This window comes from Heloderma suspectum, chromosome 1 (assembly GCF_057233095.1).
Source record: "Heloderma suspectum isolate Gila_16-S chromosome 1, 16-S_ref, whole genome shotgun sequence".
Lineage (NCBI taxonomy): Eukaryota > Metazoa > Chordata > Lepidosauria > Squamata > Helodermatidae > Heloderma > Heloderma suspectum.
In genome coordinates this window covers 35,473,985-35,491,928 of record NC_139458.1, presented here as the reverse complement: position 1 = coordinate 35,491,928, position 17,944 = coordinate 35,473,985, and the positions used below count along the sequence as shown (strand labels likewise).

Sequence of the window (17,944 nt, the reverse complement as noted above, 5' to 3'; positions counted from 1 at the left end):
AAGGGGTTCTCCTCAAGTGTTAGCCCCCTGCAGACCACTTCAGTCACCATGGAGAGATCAGGGACTTAAGAGGGGGGCCCAATATGCATGGGGACAATGGGGGGGCAGCATCTGTAGCCCCATCCCTCTTTTCCACAGTCAAGTATCCATATTCTGATATATTGCCTGAATAGGGCTTTCTCTGCCTTGCCAAACAGGCTAGAGTGTCAACACAAAAACTGAAACAGGTGAAAATTAGTCTCAGCCCTAACATCGCAGAAGGAGCTTTCATATTAAATTAAATGCACAGTAAATGGAGGCAGTAGCCCAAAATCAAGGTAGGTTATCACAACAATAAAGTGGGCTTTTAAAAAAGCAATCATCAATCATTGTTGCTTCCTTGGCCTATGTGGTCATGTAAACACATACCTGGTTTCTGAGACCATCAACAGCTATAGGAGAAACATCTGGCATGTATGTATTTCATTCAAAACAAGGAACATGAGTAGGTTTGCCAACTGACCAGGAAATAAAGCCAGCCTGCCCTACTGTTGGGCTTCTAAATAGGAGCTTGATCTGCAGAAATCTGAGATGAAGCTTTTCATGTTATGGAGACAACATCATCTGCTAATGTCTGCACAGCAAGCCGCTACTGAAAGCACAGGAGCAGAGGCTGTTAAAAAAAAAAAAGGTTGAGAACCCTACTTATTTTACTGTAAGGATTTGTATCCTGCCCCTTCAACAAATTCCCAGGGTGGCTTTGACCCAATAATCCATTTCTTCTGAAAGCCTCAGGAAGAACGCCCTACCTTTCTCCCAGATCTCTGTGCTCCAGGTCAAGATTTTTGTGGAGCGTTTTGAGGCAGCTGTGCTGTTTAATCAGTGTTTCATATTCCGTAGACTGTCGTTCATGCAGCAATGTTAGGTGTTCATGGTCTTGCAGGAGGGACTCATACTTGGCTTTGAGCTGCTCCTTGTGCTTGACCAGGCTGTCGTACTCGTTCTCCTTGGCCAGCTGCTGGTTTTGGAGCAGAGTGTTCTGGGCCATCAAGGAGGCACTCTGGGAATTTAGGGTTGAGTTCTCTACCTAAAGTTTTCTCAAGGACACAGAAAAATGTATTGGAATGCAGTAGCATAAACTGGGGGAATATTATAAAGCGTATGGGTTGATGGTTACTATCTTATATTTCCTTTTCCAATAAGTACCTGTATTTCAACAAAATATAAACAAGCAAGCACACAGTCCATTAATAAATTAAGGCCAAAGCAGACACTTATGTTTCTGCTAGAACACATGTGTCTTGGTTTAGCTATAAAGCAGGGCTGGTGTAGTCTCCTTTTATCATTAGCCAGAACATGGGGAATGGGAGCAAAACCCTCTCTCCTTCCCCACCATACATCCCCATGCTTTGTGGCTTGAAGACTTTTCTGCCCAGCTTGTTCACTTCCAGTATCAGAACTGGGTGGGAGCGGGTGTGTGGGTAAGTGGAATTACAGCAGTGGAGGGGGGGGGTCACTCCCATACTCCACGAGCTCCGTTTAGTGATAAAAGTACACCCACCCTACCCATCCAGTTTTATAGGCACACATATGGCATGCCTGCTTTGACTCTTAAATTGGAGTTCAGGAAGTTTTCTAAACATAGAGCGTGCATGTGTGTAGAATAATAATATCCAGAACATTTGTGAGAATAAATCATATGCTTATTAGTTTTTTTGCTAACGGAAAGAAACCCATTTCCCAAACCTGGTTCCATTCTCTCATCCCAGCTCCCAATCTTCCATAGCATGGTTTGGTTAAGCCAATTAATTTCTCTAAGACAGCATGCTCATTTTTGTTCTGTGTGTGGTAGGCTGCAGTATACATGTGAAGGGAAACAGAGGTCTTTCCTCACTAGCAAAAGGTTGAACCAAAGGCTCCACTATAAAATCTTCAAGGCCCTTTTTCAGTTCTAAAACCATTTTTAGAACAGTTCTATCATCCTGGCTGTATTGTAGGTTGATGAACATTCTCCTTGGTACCCAGCATGAGAAAAGGATTATCATACACTGTAATTGCATTCTTGGATTACATTACATTTTTGAAGATGCTTTCCTTTTTTTTTAATCGCGCCAAACCCTGAATAGAACATAAAATCCAACCACTTTCTATTTTTATCAATAACTTGTACGGCCCTTCCAACCCTACTATTCTATGATACTATTCTATGACTAAGCTATTAGTTTCACTATTATTTTTTGGAGGGTGCCATCTTTATTTTCTCCCAAATCAACACTCAGAATGAAACCAATGCTAGAAAAATTGCTATTTCATGTCTACTCCAAAATAAGCCACCTAGAAAGTTGATGATGGAGGCATCTAGGAATTTCCCTGACCTGGAGCTTGGCTGTTTGCGTTTGCATTGCAGTGTTGTGCTCTTGAAGACAGACATTTTGCTTTTGTAGTGTCAGGATCTGATTGTTGAAGGAGGTGTTCTGAGTTTCCAAATGCCTTTGCTGTTCTTTAAGAAGCTGCTTCTCTGCATGCAAGGCTGCATTCTGAGGGAGAAACATAATTCAAATGTCATGAGGGGAAAAAAAAACTACGACATATTCTGAATTGAAGTATCTCGAATGCAAATAGTTCATGAGCACCTTTAAATTACAGATTTCAAACTGGCCAATGGTGCCACGGACAACTGGGAGGCTGAACCTGCTGCCTCCCAGGAAGAAGATCATAGTAAAGGGGAGACCAACCTGGCCTCATCCACTGTGCAGTAAAATGACATGATAGAGGTGTACAAAATTATGCGTGGTGTGGAGAATGTGGAAAGGGATACATTTTTCTACCTCTCTCAAAATACTAGAACCCGGGGTCATCCCATGAAGCTGACTGGTGGGAGATTCAGGACAGATCAAATGAAGTACTTCTTCACACAGCACATAGTCAAACTATGGAATTCACTTCCACAAGATGCAGTGAGGGCCACCAATTTGGATGGCTTTAAAAGGAGGTTAGACAAATTCCTGGAGGAGAAGGCTATCAATGGCTACTAGTCCTGATGGCTATGTGCTACCTACAGTACCAGAGGCAGTATACCTGTGTAGACCAGTTGCTGGGGAACTGGTGGGAGGGTGCTGTTGCACTAATGTCCTGCTTGTGGATTTCCCATGGGCAGCTAGCTGGCCACTGTGCGAACAGAATGTAGGACTACATGGGCCCTTGGTCTGATCCAGCATGGCTCTTCTTATGTAAAAGAGAAACTGTTTCACTGCTTGTTTTCCTCTTCCCTCCTCATCCCCTTTCCCTTTTGTATCTTGTCTATCTGATTGAGAGCTTACGGGCAGACACTTGTCTTATGTTTTATTATCTGTAAGCACTGAGAAAATATTAGGCACTTGCTGATACTACTACTACAATAAATAACAGTCATGCTACAGATGGAGGCAGGAACTAATGGTCACAATTATGCCTTGCACCTGTTTTTCATACTACTAACAAGAAAGCAATGGGAATGAAATTCTGTCCCTTTTTCCTTGAATTAGTGTTTTTCAAGCTGTGTTCTAGAACATTTTTTCTATCCCTGGATAGAGCAACAGTGAGATCCCACAGGCCCGGCCACAGCTTTGTGTGAACAGTTTGCACAGCATAAAACGTGCTCCAGCATTCTCCATAAATGCACGAGTCCCTTGCCAGATCAGTCAACATAGAAAAGGTTTCCTGAAGGCAGAAAAAGTTTGAAAGCCACTGGCATAAATAACCATTGGCCTCCCCAAAAGGAACAGAGGCCATTCACCCTGTTTTTTATTAGGGCAAATTCACCCCAGCCCTACCTGGGAGAAGATGCTGTCTTATAATAGACTGATAAATACAATGACAGAATATTTTCTGAAAATCTATACCCGTAAGGGATGCTTCATATATTAAGATTTTCCTACAGAGAGAAACTCTATATAGGAAAATGTGTTCTTACTGAATTCGTACACACAAGTTTTCAAAGCCACAGAGACAATAGCCAATGAAGATGTTGTGTCACCTAGAATGGATATAAGCAAATCCAGTTAAGCCTGTATTTGAAAGGACAAAGCTTACATTCCTTTCCAGGTCTATAGCTCTGTCTTTCACTTTCAGAAGCTCTATTGTTGCTTCCTTTTCCCACTTTTCTTTTGTCTGATGAATGGAAACTAAGGTTTCATTGGGCTGTTTCAATGAATTCTGCATATGCATTCCATCTTCTTGCTTCTGCTTGAGAACTTCAATATCCTTCTTCCTCATCTGTAAATATAGACAAGGCTTTGTAAAATATGCCACTGAATACAACTGTACTGTCTATAGAACTAAGTTAGCCTAAAACTAAAACCAGAGCCCTTTATGGATAGATCCCAAAATACGTGATTAAGATTGTTCATTTAAGTCAGGGGTGGGGAACCTTCTTTCCATTGAGGGCCACATTCTGACAGGGGTAATCTGTTAGGGGCTGTATGGTAGGTAGGGGCCAGTGGTGGGTAGGGCCTGAGCAGGCACGGCCCAAGGTATCTTGCTGCCTCAAGTGAGGCACGCACCCACCCTCTCGGCCTACCCACAGTTCTTGCTGCTGCCACCTGTGCTCCTGTGTGCCCTCCCCCCTCCCTGCTTGCCTGGCCAGCCTGCTGGCTGGCCTCTCCCCCACTCGCTTGGCCACTAGCTCAGCTGGTCACTCCCTCCTGCTGGCCTGGCCGCTGCTCCTGCCTTGTGCCCAGCTATTGTGAGAGGTCTGGTGCACTCCTGTGAGAGGTTGATCACAGCTAGTCTTTCATGGTAGCTCATAGGAGCCCCACAGGCAGCTGGGGCACAAGGCAGGAGTACTAGGCGGGCAGGAGCAAGTGGCCAGCTGGCTGGCCAAGCAAGTGAGGGAGAGGTTGGCCAAGCAGATAGGCTGGGTGGGCAGATGGCAGCTGAAGCCGTGGCCAACTGTGGTAGGAAGAAATGGCAGGCCCTCCTGGCAGGGATGGGGTGGAGACAGCAGAATAATTCGACGCCCTTTCCCATTCCACTGCCTGATGCAGGCACATGACCCTGAATAATGGTAGGGCCGGCCCTGGGCCAGAGTCAAAAGTGGACAGTGGACTTTTTTCTCTCTCTGCCCCTGCTTTTTCTCTCTCTGCCACCCCTACTGGCTTTTCTTCTTACTGTATTTAGTTCATTCTGCAACTGCTGATTTAATTTAAGGAACTCTTGCAATTGGGCCTCCAATAAAACAATTTTCTCTTCTTTATTAGCTAGTGTGGTCTTCAGGGCACATTCAGTTTTGCTTTCCAAGATCTTATATTTCCTGTGGGATAACAATGACAACATGTCAGTAATGGAAAATGTACAAATAGAACCATTTGAGAGTTTTCAGCTATTCCTCCTAAATGTTAGAAAGGAACTCAAAAAAACATTTGCCTTCTATCAGTGTCCTGTTTTTTTCATCTGCAAATATTTATTTGCAGAACTAGAAATATCACATTAGGGATAAAGCACCTGCAGATGCAAAAGGGTGCTGCACTGGGGGAGGTGGGAAGAAAGACTTGCATCCAGCACTCCGAGGTACATGCTGCCGTAGATACAGTAGCACGTTATCTCTGACATTCATAACCATCTAGGTGTAATCCTTCCACCAGGTGGTGATTGAGGTTGTTGGAAGAGATAGTGAGGATTATCTCTTCAATGGGAAGTGTTGGAGGGAGGAGATATTTGCACACACACACCCCTCTGCTACATTACGGAAATATTTGCATATGTCAGGTGTCCAAATCTTTGTGGAAAATGGTTTCAATAGTAAGTGGCATCGATAAAATACATGACAGAATCAACTGAACAATAATATTAGGTAAAACCGTGGGATCACTGAAGTCAAATGAAAAGCTCCTATCAGTTTCAGTGAAGTCACAATTTCACCTTTAATTTACTAGGGCTTGCAAGATGTCCGTGTAGCACCTCTGGGTTTGACAGGGCACTTTCTTTTATCTACATAAGCTTCTTGAAGAAACAACTGTTTGGCAATTCAGTTCCCTCTGCACAAACAACAGCATCAGTGGTCCTAGAGAAATCTTACCAAACCTACAAACAGCTGTTGACAAGACTACCTAGACCCTAGAGGAGAAATGAACAGAGATTAAGACAAAAGGTGAAGGAAATCCTTCCGCTGCCCATCAGAAAAAGACTATCGTCTCACTTGTCATTGTTGCCATTGTCGTCTTGTAGGAGCAGCTCCTTATTCAATCCAATCTTCTCCAGTTCTTGGTCCAGCTTGTCCATCTCACAAGACAACCTCTGGCTCTTTAACTTCTCAAGAACCAAATCCTAGAAACAGGGTCAATTTGTAAGTAAGCATAAGTGAGAACAATTATTACACAAGGTTTTTAAACAGAACAATACTAGATTTAGGAGGCCCTCAGGACTGCTTCATACAAGACTGTCCTTATACAGATATTGTTGCTGGAAAGAAAAAACTATGTGATCACAATGTGTATAATGTTAATATGAGACAAATGCAAATTATTTATTTTGCTGTGTGTATATATGTCAGTCTAGATATTCGTCACACATATTGTGAGTATGTAGTTTCCTGGCCACCACACAGGTTATGTTTGTGAAGAAAATCATGATGTGTGAACAGCCCTTGGCTTTTCAAGGCAAATGAACATTTGTGAAGGGCCAGCAACTGGATCTCTGGGAATACCAAGTCTCATGGACAGTATGAATTTTGACTGGCTTACATATCTTATACAAGGTGGAGACAGCAGAATAATTCGACGCCCTTTCCCACTCCACTGCCTGATGCAGGCACATGACTGAATAATGGTAGGGCCAGCCATGGGCCAGACAGGAAGCCCTGGGTTCCTACGTAGGACATGTTCTGAAGGTACTTGCTGAACCTTGCTAAAGCTAAGCAGGCCTAGGCACAGTTCTTGTCAATCCCTGGATAGAAAGCAGTCTAGAAACCCCTATGTATGCTGCTTTGGGTACCATGGAAGAAAGTGGGATACAGAACTGAGTAAGTATGTACATTAAAATGTGTTACCAAGGCTTCAAAACATAGCTGCACTCTCATGAAATCTTTCTTTCTGTGAATCTGGGATAAGATAGGATGGCTCCACAATTACTTCACTCAAGCATCTGCAATAGGATACTTCTCTGGTTAGAAAATTGCAGGATAATATAGATTTCTCACTGGATGAAGTATTGCCATATTTGCAGAGTAGGCTATATTCGGTTTATCATTATCTCCACTTATTAAGCTGAGATACACCTGAGTCTTTTGCCCAGGTATGTAGCCCCTTCAAGGTGGTCCAGACAGAAATGGGAAACTATGGTTAATTAGAGACTTTCTGGTTAACCATGGCTCATGTGCTTTGTGCATGAGCAAATGTCTTGTGCATCTCTCAGCTTAATAAATTGAGACATGTTTTTCTGAATCTACTGAATTTTTGTTGAATCTACTTTGTTGTTCTGTGTACTTGTGAAATAGGACCCTCTCTTCTATGAGTCACAAATCAGGAAGGCAAGCACTAAAGGCAGTGGCTTTCATATGACTCTTCAACTCCATGATTTTGGGCCACAGAGGACTGTACCTATCACCTACAGAAAGTTTCATGAGAATTCAACCATTCTTTCCAGGCCACATCAAAATGTAATACACCTAATTGCCACACAGTGTCTCCCTAATTCTTGATCAGGATTGGACATACAATTAGGGATGGCGGAGAATTTCTCCCCGAAACTTCGGGGGGCTGAGCGCCAACGTGTTCGGCCCCCCGAACAAGTTTTGGGGAGAAATTCTCCGCACCCCCCCCCCCGGGACAGGACTTACCTTTGCCGAATGTCCCTCCCGGCGGCGGGTCCAGCCGGCGGTTCAGCGGGTCTTCGTCCGGGGCGGGGGCGGCAGCCGATCTTTCGACCGGCTGCCACCGCCGCCATTCCAATAAAAGAAAAAAAAACAAAAACACCCCCGTGATAGGCTATGTGACGATTTACGTAGCCTACCACGGCTGACTTTGCAGATCTAGCCGTGATAGGCTACGTTAATCATCACGTAGCCTATCATGGGGGCGTTTTGTTTTTTAACTGTTTAGTTCGCGGCCAGGCGAGGCGAGGCGCCTCCTCCCTGGCCTGAATTTCGGCCGGGCGAGGCGGGAAACCTCCCCCCCGGCCTGAATTTCGGCCGGGCAAGGTGGGAAGCCTCCCCCCCCCGGCCTGAACTTCGCGGGGGAGCAACGAAGCGCCTCCCCCCCACCGCGAAAAGCTTCGAGGACAGGTAAGTGACTTTCGTCCACCCCTACATACAATGTTCTATATATGCTAGATGCTGAAATACATATGCACTAACATTACTTTGCTTACCTCTCTCAATGTCGCTAGTGTTCTCTTATCAATGGTAACTTGCTTTAGGAGGTCTTTATTCTCCTTTTCAAATTCTTTCATCTTACTGGACGAGTCCCTGAATCTAGCAAGTTCTCTTTCTAATACTTTATTTTCCTTCTCCATTGCTGCTAGTTTTACAGTGTTCTCATCCAAACTATCATCTTTCAGCGCCACCTGCTGCCAAAGCCTTTTCGTCTCCTTCTCCAACATCTTCTTATCTTTATCCAGTTGGGACACTTCTTGCTCTAACAATTTCTTCTCCTTTTCCAACCACTCCATCTGCTTATTTGAGACTCTCAGCTCCTCCAATTTTCTCTGAAGTATTTGATTTTCACTTTCAACACCCTGGAGTTCCTTCTCCAACTGCTGGATTTTCTTGCTGCTATTTTCTAGAATCTTCTGGAGTCTTTGGTTCTCTGCATTCACACTCTGGTAACTGAGCTCCAACCTTTCTGATTTCTTGATCAGAATCTTTAACATTTCTACATTTTTCCTAAGAGCCTCTTTTTCCCTTTCCAGCTCTTTATTTTCAGCCTCAATCTGGGTAATTTTTGCACTGGTAAAACGCATAGTCTCTACCATTCTCCTAAGTTCTAGGTTCTCTTCATCTAGCTCTTTGTTGTCCTTTTCCAAGCTTTCCAGCCGGACAGAAACATTGTGCAAGGTATCTAGGGATTTTTTCAGCTTCCTGTTCTCTCCTTCAAGATCCCCATTTTCTTGCTCAAGAACCTCTACTTTCTCTGTAGTAATTTTCATGGCTGCAACTTTCTTTGTGAGCTGCTCATTCTCTCTCTCCAGCCGATGAAGCTCTTTGTCCATTTCTTCTACTCTTTCCACTTTTTCTTTAACCTGCTCAAAGTCCTTCTGCAACTGTTTCTTCTCAAACTCCAGCTTGCTGAGCTTGCTACTCGTTTCTGTAACTGTTTCATGAAGTATTTTGTTTTCCACTTCAATGTCTTTCACTCTGGCCTCACTACTGACTTGACACCTCTGCCTCAGAGACAGAACCACTTGATTGAGATGGTCAGTTTCTTTTTCCAGGTCTTTTATCTACATTCAGAATAAAAACAAGAGAGCCCATTAAATACCAGAAAGCTGCAAGCACTCCGGAATATTTCATATAATGTAAAGCAAAATCTGGATCAACCAGGTGAGATACAGAACTTGGTGAGTTGCATTACAGCAAGATGTACACAAATATAAAAAATTGTGTGGCTGGGTCAATTGTTGCTCTGTCTTGTGTAGTCTCACAGCACTATGAGACACATCCTACTGTTTGGTGCTAGCCACAGGACAGGCACCCAAACCAGGATTAAAGCTAGGGAGGGGGAGTTGGTTTGACCGGACCAGCAGACATCCCTTCACACTGAGTTGGATTTCATGTCAGATATTCCAGAAAGCATGTCAGGAATCCTTCAGGGAAGCTTTTTTGTGTGGCAATTTCTACACCACCTTCATAAAGAATGAATTGAATTGTATTCACTTCTTATTCTGTCCAGATACTCATACTACTCAAACAGATGTCATGTCTAAGAAAGTACCCTGGGAGTTGTTAACTTCAGTCTTCCTTGGATGTCTGTCTTGTCATTCTACAAGGAATTCCTGTGTACTGTTACAGCAATCCACTCTCTACGGAAGGTGCATTTAAAGGTTAGGATTACTCTACTTCATGAACCAGATACACATTATCGGAAAGAGGAGCTTTCTGCTTACATGTTCCATACAAAGTTACTTAGAAATCCCGTTGGCCAGGTCAGTTTTAAAGGCAGGCTGGTAACCTCCATTTTTCTTTCTCCAGACTAACAATAAATTGAATAGATGATGCCTACCAAGCTTGTAGCACACACAACGTGGTGAAAGGCATTAGCCTCAGCAGTACGGCACATGATTTACATGCAAAAGGCCCCAGATTCAATTCCTCCCATTGCTAGGTAGGGCTGGTAAAGACTTCGGTCTGAAATCCTGAATTGTTGCTGCCTGCCAGTGTAAGCAGTACTGAGTTAGGTGAACCTATAGCCTGACTTGGTATTAGGCGGCTTTCTATGGGCAAAATCCAAAGTCCTACTTAGAGTAGACCCATTGAAATGAATGGGACTTAAGTTAATCATAACTAACTTAAGTCTCATTCATTTCAGTGGGTCTACTCTAAGTAGCACTTACATGGGATTTTACCCTATGTATTCAAAACAGCAGCATGAAAGGTGTGGCAATTCTTGCAGCATCTTTTCAAATTTTATCTGCATGCAACTGCTTAAGCAACTCAGTTTTCCCCTGTAGCACTACTGAGAGTCGAGCTGCATCCTCTCGACAACATCCTTGCTCCAAAAGTCAAGGGCACCTGAAGGGCAGGAAACCAGTGGCTGGGGATGCCCGAAGTATTTATGTGGGCAGAGATTAATTGATCTTTTTGATCTTCCTTAGCCCTTGAATTAATTTTCCAGCAGCAACAATTTTTCATGCCCTTTTCCATTTGCCAGCCAACAAGTCTTTCTAAATAGCCAGCCAAACATGCCCCTGGGATTACATTTGCAAGGACTGTCTCTGCACCTGTCTCTCTCTGTCAGCCTTCAAAGTCTCCATCATGCCCTGAAGCTCTTCCTTGTCTTTGAGGAGCTCCTCACTTAAAGTCTCCAAGTCTTGGTTACTTTGCTTCTCTCTTTCAATCTGGTTCTGTAACTTCTCGATCTGCATGGAGAAAATTACCACAATATATTATATGCAATCCTGGAACAAATATTTCTCACATATAAGGGCATTGCGAGAAAGTAAATATTTTAAATTTGCCAAATTACTTTTGCCAAACTATGTAACGTTACAGAAATATTACAGTCTTAAAATGAGAAAAGGTTTCGCTTCCACCATATTCAGTGGCTCTGATGTGAATCAAAGGATACTGTAGCCATGGTAGTATTTCTAGAACAGCGAGGAGGGAATATTCTGAACTGTGGCATTTGCTCTAAATGGGTTATGTCAAGTATTACCTTCTGGGTTCAAGAACAAACTTGTCATAGAATAATTCTTTTTCTGACTTCACAATTAAAAAAAATTAATAAGTAAATTCTTTTCTTTTAACAGAACAAGTTCTCATTCATTTTCTACATCTCCACTGTTAACCTTTTGACAAAAACAAATCCTTAGCGAATACTTCCCATCCTAACTGGGATAACCTGGCAATTTATTTCCCAACGATTAATGCACAATTTAAACAAGGGGTGGAAAGAGAGAGGGAAGAAAAAAACAGCACATTTCTGATTGCACAATCTTCCTCTTCTCCGGCATTCCCAATGTGCCATAACACCACCTGCTTGATTTGGCAAAACAAGTGCTCAGCTTTACAAATTGACTATTTTATATTCTGCTTCCATTTCAGATGATAGTTGTAAGGAACACAACAATCTGATTATGTTTTGGATTATTTGCCAACATCAAGCCCAAAGCCTTCCGGATTCAGTAATTAAAATAATTCTCATTTTTTCTGTACAGTTAAACAGATTTTATAGAAGTATTAATGGAAAAGGTTTGTGGCTGCAAAACGTTAAGCACTAAAAAGAGAACAGCTGCTGCCATCTGGTACAATCAGCCAAGCTTCTAGCTAATTTAGGTAATCTCAATGGCTAGCAAGAGCATTAGAGCAGCAAAGCATTTCTTCCCTTCTCTTCACAATGGCTATGTTTGGACATAGTGTTAAACTATAGTTTAGTGTTACATGAATGGGACTTGGGGTCATGTGCTCCCCTTCTCCTCCAGCACAGCAAGGAAGTGAACAGAAGCTTCTGCTTCCATTTTTGATCCAACTACACTTTACTTTCATACCCAAACCCTAAATTACAGTTAATCTTAACTATGCTTTATTGAAACAAGTAAACTTCATAAACCATGGTTTGACACTGGCTTGTGTTAATAAAATATAGTCAAGACTAACCACAGTTTGTCTGGTCTAGGCCTAACACTAAACTACAATTAAAAATGAAGTGAAAGCTTTTCATCTCCTTCTCACGGCCAAGTCTTGCTCAAGTACCACTGAACTATGGCTGTGTCAAATGTAGACAGTCAGTCAACCCTAGTTCTTCTTGCATTTTATACACCTCTATTACACCATCTTTCTTCAACCTCCTTCGTCAACCACCACAAATCTTGTTCTGAAGTTCCAAATCATAGTTATATAAATTTTAACCCACTCAGTCTCAGATTTCACAGCAACAATTATGCTCCAATAAGGATAATCATATCACATTTTAATGTTTTTGAAATATATGATCATCACATTGTGTGGCCTGTGAAACTGGATTTTTATGTTGAACAATCTGAAAATACGGTAGTGTAGACATCACAAATCCCATAAGAATGTTAAGAGCAGCCCAGCAGAAATCATTTAGTCTTGAAGTCAATCCAGAAGTAATCTAGTCTTGTAGTCAATCCAGAAGTAATCTAGTCTTGCTCTGTTCTAACACTAGCCAACCAGATGCTTCTTGACCCAGAAGCCATGCATGGAGGAAAGAACAAACCACAGTTTGCCCTTCAGCATCTGGTATTCAGTAGCATACAGCCTTTGAACATAGAGCTTCAATTCATGGCTATCATGGCTATTATCTATTGATGGATTTATCCTTCATGAATTTGTCAAATTCCCTTTAAAATCCATCTAACAACCAAACTAGGCAAGATGCCATTCATGCATTTAACATAATTAATGTATAAAAACTGTTTCCACAAGATACGGTAGAGGCCATTGGCTAAGGGCCAAATTCGATGCAGTACCACTCATGCACACAGAAACTGCGTGAATGGTTTTTTGAAAGAAAATCACATTAGGACCTGTGTGTGTGGGTGGGTGGGTGAGGGAGAGATAGGCTGGCTTTAGCATTTTGTGTCCCCCCTCCGCCCTCACACTGTGATCCTAATCTTTTCTTTTGTGCTTACTTCTGATTGCTATGATAATCTACAGAACAAATTGTACATTGCCAATTCTTTCTTTAGTCTATCAACAATCACTATAAATGTAGGAAAGATGCATGTGTTAGGATCAAGTCCACAGTGGGTCCTCAAACTGGGACCTGAAGGAATGTCAGGCTAAAATGAAGCTTATAAACCAACACCATGCTCTGGCCAGAACAGAAGGAAAAAAAAACAGCTTGATGGTTACAGAGAGAGAGTGTGTGAGTGAGAATCATCTCTAAACCAGTGTACATGTGTGTGGTGGTGGTGGTGGTGGTAAGAGATGCATTTTCAGTGTCATGCATGAAATTACACAAAAGAATATCCAACATTTGCCTACTATACAAGCAAGCCTATTGAAATGATTCTTTGTGTACAAAATAAGCTAGACAGTTCACAGCACTTGTCCAATTTGGCCCTTACTTCTGAATGAATTCACCACCCACCCAAACACAACCACTTTGGCAAGACTGTTTGAGAAACATATGGGTCAATTAGAAAAAGAAATCAGTGAAGCTTGGTTGGCAGATTACAAGCGCATATTAGTCTAAATTACAGGAAATGTCTAGATAAGGCAGCCCTACCCAATTCATAGATAAGAACATTTGACCTTTAGAAGTGTAACAGCAACACAGTTCATTGGTCCCCAAGGAGATGTCTGCTGAAGGCTGGAACAGAAAGCTTTTCTGGCAATAACTGCTTTTCACAAGAGTCTCCCAGGGGCCCAGAAATGAAATGGGAATGTCTATTTAATCTACTTGTTTCCTCTCGAAGACATTTGGGATGAAAAATTAAAGCAATGTAGCTCAGTACTTGCACTTTTTATGTAACCTTTACATATTGTTATAGTCAAGGCAAAAAAAAAAAAGCAAGTTAATATTACCAAGAGCTATTAGTCAGATACTCTCAAAGACACATCATATATCTTTGGATGCCTTGAAACCATCTACTGCTCAGTGAATTACCAAGATCTATCTAATGGAGAGTTCTGCGTCACTCATATGAACATGAATGAAACTGTCTTATACTGAGTCAGACCACCCGTCTGTCTTGTCCAGTACAGTCTAATCTGTCCGGCAGCAGCTCTTCAAGGTCTCAGTCATGGATTTTTCTCTGCTCACAACAGCACAGCACTGGATTTCTCTCTCTAGTTGGCTAGATGAAACACTGTGCTATGAAAGCATGGCAGGAAGGAGGGAAGAATGGGAGGAGAGAAATAGAGGGAGAGGCCAGAAGGGAAAAAAAATCAGGTTAAGGAAGACTGGAACCAAGGATGGACAATGACCTTCTGAGGACGTATCTGAATGGCTTGCAAGGTCATGATTATTCCCATTTTACAATTTCCACAAGGTATCAGTGTTAGTCTGCTGCCGCAAAACCAAGAAGTCTGGTTCACTTAAATACTAACACATTTATTATGGCATAAGCTTTTGTGGACTACAGTCCACGTCATCAGATATAGGAAGTGTTATCTTAAGCTGGTAATGTATACTCATGGTTCTAAAGTGTATACACACCATACCCGTCAACTTAGGTTAACACTTCATGTGCCTGATGAAGTGGACTGTAGTCCACAAAAGCTTATGCCATAATAAATGTGTTAGCCTTTAAGTGCCAAAACACTCTTTGTTTCTCCCATTTTAAAAACTTGGAGGCTGAAGCTCATGCATATCCACTAAATGGCCTGGTTCCGAGATTATGATAAACTAAGGTTTAGCGTTATACGTATGCAACCTGGCAGAAGCCTTGGATTCACATGCTTTCGTCTCTTTAGTGTTGCCATGAGGTGGAGTTTCGAAGCAAGTGTTTTCAGATTAACCATGGTTTATGTTCCTGGCTTGTTCAAGAACGATAGATTAAACTAACCACAGTTCCCCTGAGACATAACAAGGAACTCTGTTTAATTTAAAAGTGGAGATGAACATTTCTGATCTCTTCCTCGCAGCTCTGTGGGAGGAGAGGGGAGGGGCAGTGTATCACCCAAGGCTTGTGCACATAATGCTAAACGATAAGTTAGCAGTATGTCCTAAAAGTCTACTGCAAAGAACACAGAATTCTTTGCTTGTGTTGTGATGAAATATCCAAAATCCTTTGTAAAGCTGCATTGCTCTTTCTCGATGCAGCTAAAGTTGGGGGTAACAATGGACAAAGGCTCATGCACCACAACGGAAAGAACAGCTCTAATAGTGCCCAATAATAGCCTTCACAAACATGTAGGAAGTATACAGACATTGTCTTCGATGTCTATATACTAATGCCCAGAGTATAGGAAACAAACAGAATGAACTTGTACTCTTAATACAGGAGGGAAATTATGACTTGATAGTTACAGCTATTGGTGGAGTGACTGGGTGGGATGACTCTCATGACTGGAATACAGCAATTAAAGGATATAACTTGTTCGTCAAAAAGAACAGGAGGAACAGAAAGGGAGGTGAGGTTGCACCCTATGTTAAAAATACATATCTCCGCAAAGAAATACAAGAGGATGCGCTTGGAAGACCCATCGAGAGCATCTGGGTTAAAATAAATGGAGCAAAGAATAAAAGGAACATGGTGGTCGGAGTCTACTACCGGCCACCCAACCAAGGAGAATACAAGGATGAAACTTTTGAAAAGCAAATAGCCAGTGTTTCAAGGAAGCATGATGTAGTAGTAATATTTGTTGGGAGACAAATTCTGCAGAACATAGCCCCTCCAGGAAATTCCTGACTTGTGTGGTGAATAACTTCCTCCTACAGAAAGTAGAGGAAGGAACTAGAGGATTGACTATCCTTGACTTGATCCTAACCAACAGAGATGACTTAGTGGGTAAAGTAGCAGTTACAGGAACTCTGGGGGAAAGCAACCACGTTATACTTGAGTCCCAGAGAGCTTTGGCTATTGGGCGGTATAGAAATGAAATGAATAAATAAATAATAAATAATTCTTGGTTCTAAAGGAAGCAAAAGCCAAGTTCAGCCAAACGCATACCCTGGATTTTAGGAAACCTGATTTTAATAAACTCAGAACAATGATAAGTAAGGTCCCATGGCAAGAGACTCTAACAAGGAAAGGAGTCCACGATGGGTGGGAGTTTTTTAAAAAAGAAAATTCTAAAGGCACAATTACAAACAATTCCAACAAGAAAAAAAGGTGGACCACAACAGAAGAAGCCAATATGGCTTCACAAAAAGCTTAGAGATGACCTGAAAACAAAAAAGGAAGTGGAAGGAAGGCCAAGCAACAAAGGAAAAGTACAGGTAGGTAGCACAGAACTGCAGAGGTGACATCAGGAAGGCTAAAGCTGAGAATGAGCTGAGGTTAGCGAGGGATGCTAAAAGCAACAAAAAAGCCTTCTTCAGCTATGTGCATAATAAAAGACAGAGGAAAGAAATGGTGGTTCAACTATTAAATAAGGATGGCAAAATGATAACAGATGACAAAGAAAAGGCAGAAGTGTTCAATTCCTACTTTGGCTCAGTCTTCTTCCAAAAGAGGGTCTATGACCCCCCCTGGCAAAGGCAAAGTACAGGCTGAAGGGGCAGGATTGCAGCTTGAGATTGATAGGCATATGGTCAAGGAACACCTAATTACTAGGAATGAGTTCAAATCTCCAGGGCCAGATGAACTGCATCCTAGAGTAATAAAGGAACTGGCAGAAGAACTCTCAGAACCACTGTCTATTATCTTTGAGAAATCATGGAGGGCGGGTGAAGTACCAGATGACTGGAGGAGGGCTAATGTGGTCCCTATCTTCAAAAAGGGTAAAAAGGAGGAACCTGGGAACTACAGACCAGTCAGTCTGACATCAATCCTTGGGAAAAGTCTGGAGCAGATGATAAAGCAATCCATCTGGAAGCACCTTGAAAACAATGCAATGATTACTCGAAGCCAACATGGATTTGTCAAGAATAAATCCTGCCAGATGAATCTGATCTCATTTTTTGACCAAGTAACCTCACTTGTGGACTGTGGGAATGCTGTGGACATAATATACCCCGACTTCAGCAAAGCTTTTGACAAAGTGCCCCATGATATCCTGATGAACAAACAAGCTCAAAGTGGGCTGGATGAAACAACGATCTGGTGGATCCACAGTTGGCTACAGAATCAGACTCAAAGAGTGCTTATCAATGGGAACTTCTCAAACTGGGGAGAGGTAACGAGCGGGGCACTGTAGGGCTCGGTCCTGGGCCCAGTGCTCTTCAACATTTTTATTAATGACTTGGAGGAGGTGGTGCGGGGAATGCTGATCAAATTTGCAGATGACATAAAATTGGGTGGGAAAGCTAATACCTTGGAAGACAGAAACAAAATTCAAAGTGATCTTGATAGACTGGAGAGCTGGGCTGAAAACAACAGAATGAAATGTAATAGGGATAAATTCCAAGTTCTGCACCTAGGAAAAAGAAACCAAATGCTCAGTTACAAGATGGGGGATGCATGGCTCAACAACACTACAAGCGAGAAGGAACTTGAAATTGTTGTAGATCACAAGCTGAATACGAGCCAACAATGGGATATGGCTACAAAAAAGACAAATGCTATTTTGGGCTGCATTAATAGAAGCATAGCTTCCAAATCCCCGGAAGTACTAGTTGCCCTGTACTCAGCACTGGTTACTGTGTGCAGTTCTGGGCACCACGCTTTAAGAAGGATGCAGACAAGCTGGAGAGGTTTCAGA

At 42.3% G+C, this 17,944-nt stretch overlaps 1 protein-coding gene across 1 annotated transcript in view; it reads right to left on the bottom strand.

Annotated features, from left to right (window-relative positions):
• Positions 1 to 17,944, bottom strand: part of CCDC88C (coiled-coil and HOOK domain protein 88C) — a 152,572-nt gene that overhangs the window by 28,842 nt on the left and 105,786 nt on the right. Inside the window, exons 14-20 of the mRNA XM_084840695.1 lie at positions 10,891 to 11,028; positions 8,323 to 9,393; positions 6,155 to 6,282; positions 5,128 to 5,269; positions 4,051 to 4,233; positions 2,355 to 2,516; positions 789 to 1,066 (exon numbers count right to left, since the gene is read on the bottom strand). Coding sequence (XP_084696821.1) covers positions 789 to 1,066; positions 2,355 to 2,516; positions 4,051 to 4,233; positions 5,128 to 5,269; positions 6,155 to 6,282; positions 8,323 to 9,393; positions 10,891 to 11,028 — 2,102 coding nt within the window. The remainder of the gene's footprint in view (positions 1 to 788; positions 1,067 to 2,354; positions 2,517 to 4,050; positions 4,234 to 5,127; positions 5,270 to 6,154; positions 6,283 to 8,322; positions 9,394 to 10,890; positions 11,029 to 17,944) is intronic.